This window comes from Hipposideros armiger, unplaced genomic scaffold, assembly GCF_001890085.2.
Source record: "Hipposideros armiger isolate ML-2016 unplaced genomic scaffold, ASM189008v1 scaffold_389, whole genome shotgun sequence".
NCBI lineage: Eukaryota > Metazoa > Chordata > Mammalia > Chiroptera > Hipposideridae > Hipposideros > Hipposideros armiger.
Window position 1 is genome coordinate 372152 of NW_017731739.1, and position 6418 is coordinate 378569.

Consider the following 6418-nt stretch of genomic DNA (forward strand, 5'->3'; position numbering starts at 1 on the left):
TGTGTGTGTGTGTGTGTGTGTGTGTGTGTGTGTGTGTGTGTGTGTGTGTGTGTGTCGGGGGTAACGACCACAAACACACTTTTAGTTTCCCCCCTCAGGGCCCTTGCAGGTTCTCAGCTGACATTCCCCCTCTGATGACGCTCCCTGGATCTGAATCTCCCCAACCTACTTCCTCAAGACCCAGGGTATACGCCTCCTCCCGGAAGCCCTCCTTGTTTGTCTTCCCCTGCTAGGAGTTCTCGCTCCCTCTCTGTAGTGCTTTAATCGACGCCACTAGACAAGCAAAGGTGGTCTAGGGGCATCACACTGTTTGGCCCTTAGGAACCTGTAACACAGGGCAATGTCTTGAGTATCTCTGTCCTCTCCCACAGCGCGTGGAGCAGCTCTTCACAGAGGGCAAGGGCTCCGCCAGCACTTCCTCAGCACACAGATGGGTGAAAATGGGGATTCACACTGTGAGGCAAGAACCTCTGCCCCAAAAGGAGGCCCATGACCCAAGAGACTTCAGGGGACAGTGACCTAATGAGACCTGGGGCTCTGGCCGCTCTACCTCTCAAGCCCGGCCCTCCACGACGAAGCCCAGTGGGAGGAGGCTGTGGGTATGCTTGCTACAGAGGATGAGGGGACAGGCTTCCGTCCAGGATGGGCACAGGAAGCACCCCTGGGGGCTGATGGGGGCCCCCTACCTGGCAGTGCTATCCCTGACCCTGGCACCTCAGGGCAGCTGCTTCTACCCTGGGTGACCCCACATTTCTTCAGAGCTCATTATAGGGTAATCAACTCATTCCCGTTTTCCAGGGATAATCTTGGTTTTACAACTGAAAGTCCTGTGTTCTGAAAATCCTCTTAGTCCTGGGAAAGCTGAGGGCAAGGTACAGGTAGGTTGGACAATGCAGCTCTTAGCATCTGCTACCCCAAGATCCCCAGCGATGTGGCTACAAAGACAAGGGACATTTAGGGAGGGGTGAAGAGTAAATGCCTAGGCTTATCTATAGCCGAGAGAGAGAGAGAGAGAGAGAGAGAGAGAGAGAGAGAGAGAGAGAGAGAGTCTTCACTGTGAGCTGCACGTGATCACCTTTCCTGCGGACGATGAACTCAAACTTGGCTGGTACCAGCGTGTCGAGGCTGATGTTGATGGCATTGAGACCAGCTTTCTGAAGCCGAGGCAGCAGCCGGGCTAGGTTGATGCCGTTGGTGGTGATGCCGATGGTCCTCAGCCCCTCCAGTTGGTGGAGCTGGGCTGTAGAGAGAACAGAAGGGGGAGTCAGCCTCCTTATTCTTGGTGGGGCCAGGAGAAGGGATGGAAGGAGAAATTCTAAGGCCCAATAAGATGGATGGAAAAGGGACTCTCTGTGGACCTCTACATAAAGGCCTATATGACAAGCCCACTACTAACTTCACACTCAATGGTGAAAAGCTCAAAGCTTTTCCTCTGAGCTTGGGAACAAGACAAGGATGCCCACTCTCACCATTTTTATTCAACACAGTATTACAAGTCAACCAGAGCAATTAGGCAAGAAAAATAAATAAAAGGCATCTACATCAGAAAGGAAGAAATAAAACTGCCACGATTTGCAGATGACATAACATAAGGCAGAGAAAGCCCTAAAGACCCCACCTAAAAACTGTTAAAGCTAATAAACAAATTCAGTGAAGTTGCAGGACACGAATTCAATATACAAAAATCTGTTGCATATACAGTAAAACCTTGGATTGTGGATAACTTGGTTTGCAAGTGTTCTGGAGTGAAGTGCTCAAATAAAGCTGGATTGAGAAAAAGGCAGCAGAAGGTCACATTTTTAACCCCCAGTTAGGTAGGGGTGTGCAGAAGTGCGCATGCTCACGGTCTAAGACTCAAGTTATATAACCTTTCTGGAGAGAAGTTATGTATAATACTTTATAAAGCCTTTGATCTCAAATTTCACTTCTAAGAATTGAAACCTAAGGAAATAATCATGGATGTGAACAAAATTTATCTACTCTGACAGCCAACAATAGAAAACTGGCTAACTTATGCTTCGTCTAGATCAGGGGTCGGCAAACTTTTGAAACGGAAGAGCCGCCAGGGGTCGGCAAACTGCAGCTTGTGAGCCACATGTGGTTCTTTCAGTACGTACATGTGGCTCTGAAGTAAAATTGAAAATAAAAACAAAACTATCATAGTTTCATTTATAAAAATTTTGAAGGATGTTATTCACATAATGGTGATTATGTAAAAATATATTTATGGTTCTCGAATAACTTTTAAATTGTTGTGAGCGACAGGATTGGTTCTTCCAGGGGTCAGCAAACTTTTGAGACAGAACGTACCCAAAGAGCTGCGTGTGGCTCGCGAGCCGCAGTTTGCCGACCCCTGATATAGACCAATGGAATGGAATACAGAGCCCAGAAATTAACCCTCACATATACAGTCAAATGATATTTAAGGAGGCTGCCAAGACCATTCAATGGGGAAAAGGACATTCTTTTCAAAACATCGTATATTCATACAATGCACTATTATTCAGACTTAAAATGGAGGAGAATTCTGCAATACGCTATCACATGGATGAACTTTGAGGACATTATGCTAAGTGAAATGAGCCACTCACAAAAGACAAATGCTGTATGATTCCATTTATATGAGGTTCTTAAAGTAGCCAAAAATCATAAAGACAGAAAGTAGAATGGTGGTTGCCAGGGCCTGGAGGAAGAGGGGAGATTGGGGAGTTAGTGTTTAATAGGTATAGAGTTTCAGACTTACAAGATGAAAAGAGTTATGAATATGGATGGTGGTTATGGCTGTACAACAATGTGAATGTATTTAACACTACTGAACCGTATGCTTAAAAATGGCTAAGATGGTAAATTTTATGTGATGTGTATTTTAAAACAAGAAAAACAGAAAAACAATCCTAACAGAATTTTCCAAAGAACTTGGTAAGCTGATCCTAAAATTCACATGGGCAAAGCTCAGTACAGTTAAAGCACTGCTGAAAAAAAAACAAAAAAAACTGGCCCTACCAGGTAATAGATGTATTACAAAGCTACAGTGATTAAGACTATAGGATGTTGGCATAGAGACAGATAAACAAACTGACAGAACAGAATAGAACCCCAAACAGAACAATGCCCACATGGCAGATTTAGAGAGGAAGTGGAGACTACTCAATAAAAAAAAACTAGAGGAAAGGGCTATCATAAGGAAAAAAAGGAAATTGGATTCCTGCAAATCATCCACAAATGAACTACGGACTTACACGCCAAAAGCAAAATGTTCAATCTTTTAGTGGAAACACAGGTAATAATAGGTCTGGCCTTTGGTGAGGTGTTTCATTAACAAGATACAGAAAGCAGGAACCATAAAAGACAAAACTGATACATTTAAGAACTGTTATTGCTTAAAGGAATTGTTACACAAAATGTGGCATGATTTTTCAAACTGGGAGAAGATGTTTGCAACATATATAAATAAATGTAAGAACTGCTGTTGCTTGAAAGAAGTGTTATACACAATGTGGCATGGAAGAAGGGGTTAGCAACATATCCAAGTATAAAGAACTTTCACCAAACCAAGATAAAGGGACACATGACCAAATAAAAAATGGGCAAAAGACATACATGATCCTGTACTTCACAGAAAAAGAAATATTAATATATATGGTGAGTAAGCATGTGAAGAGATGTTTGGCCTCATTCCTGAACGGGGAAATACAAATTAAGACCACATCAAATAATATTTTACACCCATTCACCTGGCAAAACTCCAGAGTGCTAATACTGAGTACAGGGAAGGAGGTAGTTTGAGAAGGTCTCACATATGGTGGGGTAGTGGGTTTCCTTAGGAATTCATAACATTGTTATTAATAAAACATATAAATACATTTGTATGAATAAAGTAAAACAGGCCATGCATGGACCAATGAGGACTATCTCATGAGCTAAGGATTAGGATTTAATCGAATTCTATGCAACTAGAGTCCATCAAAATATGAAACAAAACAAAAAATTTCAGCCCTTTTCAAAAACCCTCAATCCTTCCCCATTGCATTGGGCCTTCTGTGAGCTTTAAGCTGTGAGAGCTAGATGCTCCCTATATATTCATTTCTTCAACATAACGGGAGGGAAGAAGGGTGGGAGAGGAGGAAGGGAGAAAGGAAAGGCAATAAAAAAAAAAAAAGGAAAAAGCTGCAGGACCAAATATTCCTAAGCTAAGCAAAGCTTTTATGACAAGGACAAGTCATTCTTGAAGTTAGGATCCAAAATAAGTGCTCTGCAAACGTCTCCCGAACTATCGTAGTTTTTGTGTGTTTCCTTCCCGTTTTCTTATTGCCCAACCTTCGCTATGCAACATAGCAGCCACGTGTAGCTATTAAGTGAATTAAAATGTAATAAAGTTACAGTTCAGTTCCTCACTCGCAGGAGCCTCGTGTCAAGGCTATGTGTGGCTACTGGTTACCATACCAGACATCGCAGATACAGAACATTTCCACCATCTCGGGAAATTCTATTGGACGGTGCTGCTTTCAACACATCTCAGATGACAAGTAGGGGCAGAGGAATTTGTTCACGCACAAGTGGGGTTGGAGGAGTGGCGGAAAGTCTAGGGGTTCGTAGAGAGAATCACAGATGATAGCAGACAAAGAGCCAGAGAGAGCTAAGCCGTCTTCCCATGGGGGGCTCTGCAGTTTCCAAGGCTGACAGCTTCCAGCAGGGACAGGAAGTGGTCAGCACAGCAGGCCCAGAGAGACCTGAGAGCCTCCTGGGTGTGGCCGCTGGAAACTCACCTGGGAGGGTGGGGACAAGCGGTTGTGAACATCCCAGCTGACTGCTGTCCCCTCCCTTACCCTAGCCCTTCTCTCCTAGTGCCTACCCTCTCTGCCTTTCAAGGCGGATTTGTCTGAAGATGTTCTGGGCAAGATTAAAGGAGCTAGGCTGGAAGATGTCAAAGTGGTAGCAAGCACAGCCCCACAGGAGTCCAAGGCACTGCAGCTGCCATTCAGTTTGGAGCACTTGGGGGGGGGGAGGCAGTATAGTCTTTTCCCCCATAGACCCACACCCTAGGAGGCAGGAGGCAAATCCTCGCCCCACAGCGAGGGCCCTGTCCTAAGTAGGATCTGTGTGCTGATCGCCCTGTGCCTCCCACGCTATCAGCCAGGACCAATGACCACGGGCCATCACCGCAGGAAAGCCCTACGGGGGTGGATGCACACAGGAGGAAACTGAGGCCCAGGGTGGGAAAGGAACCAGCACAGGTTCACACGGCTGGGCAGCAGCAGGGCAGACACAGGGCTGCCAACTTCCCTGCCTCCTGTTCTGCCCACCGTGCAAGTCGGCAGCTCCCGTGGGGAGCTCTGCCTCCTCATGTCTGTGCCCAGTCACCCCTCTCTCACCATCACAGACGCCCACCCGCTCTGTTCTTCCACAGGCCCTGGCACAGGACAGAAGGAGTTAAGGTGGAACCTGTGCCAGAGGGCAAAGTGGCCTGAACGAGGAGCCAGGGTCGGCAGGTTCAAGCCCTTTCCTGGAACCCAGCCTCCCTTTCAGCTCTGAGGAGCCACCAGGAACTGAGGGTCAGCCACCCCGGGACAGCTTGTCCAGCCCAGAAGTAATGGCAGGATCCCAGGTCAAGTGACCAGTGGGGGCTGGAGGGACCTGGCCACAGGGAAGGAGTGGGGGGGGAGGGCTGGCAGGGGTCCCTGGCCCCGCCTTGGGGCTCTCCGGGCTCAGTCCTTATCAAATGGCTGTTTCCAGGTGCTTCTGCCAATGGGCTGTGCGTCCCCGATGGCAGGGCCTGCGGCTCCCTCACCTTGTGCTCCGCCACAGTACCAGGCACATGAGCAGGCACTCCAGAGAAGGTTTACGGAACGAGCGTGTGAGGCAGTGAGCTGGAGGTTGGAAGGTCACGCCCAGCGCGGCTGGGGTCGGGGTGAGGGTGGGGGACTCACCAGTCAAGAACACAGACCCTTATTTTCCTCTGATTTCATCGTCTGCAGTTACATGAGCCAAGGTCTCGCTCTGCCTGAACTTGGGGGCTTAGAAGCAGGCAAGGCCGCCCCTTACCGAGTACTCGCCGTGTGCCAGGCGTGTCCTTCTCAGTTCCTCCCCAGGTCGACCCTACCAGGGAGGTACTAACCTCTGTCCTAAGGCTTAGAATGGGTTTGAAAAGTGGCCCAAAAGTACACTGCCAGCGTGAGGCACAGCTGAGACTCGCACGTGGGTATGTCATACTTCAGAGATCGCACTTTGAACCACCCTCCATTCATCCTACAAATGCCAGTGAGCACCATCTGTGTGTCAGGCACGTTACTACATGTTGAGAACACAGCTGTGAACAAACCCTGCCATAGCTTCCGGAGAGCTCTCATGCCAGTTAATGGAGGAGATAGATAATGCAAGGAAGGAAGGAAGGAAGGAAGGAAGGAAGGAAGGAAGGAAG

At 47.6% G+C, this 6418-nt stretch overlaps 1 protein-coding gene across 1 annotated transcript in view; it reads right to left on the reverse strand.

Annotated features, from left to right (window-relative positions):
• Positions 1–6418, reverse strand: part of MOCS1 (molybdenum cofactor synthesis 1) — a 26469-nt gene that overhangs the window by 9470 nt on the left and 10581 nt on the right. Inside the window, exon 4 of the mRNA XM_019663383.1 lies at positions 1076–1240. Within this exon, the coding sequence (XP_019518928.1) occupies positions 1076–1240 (165 nt within the window). The remainder of the gene's footprint in view (positions 1–1075; positions 1241–6418) is intronic.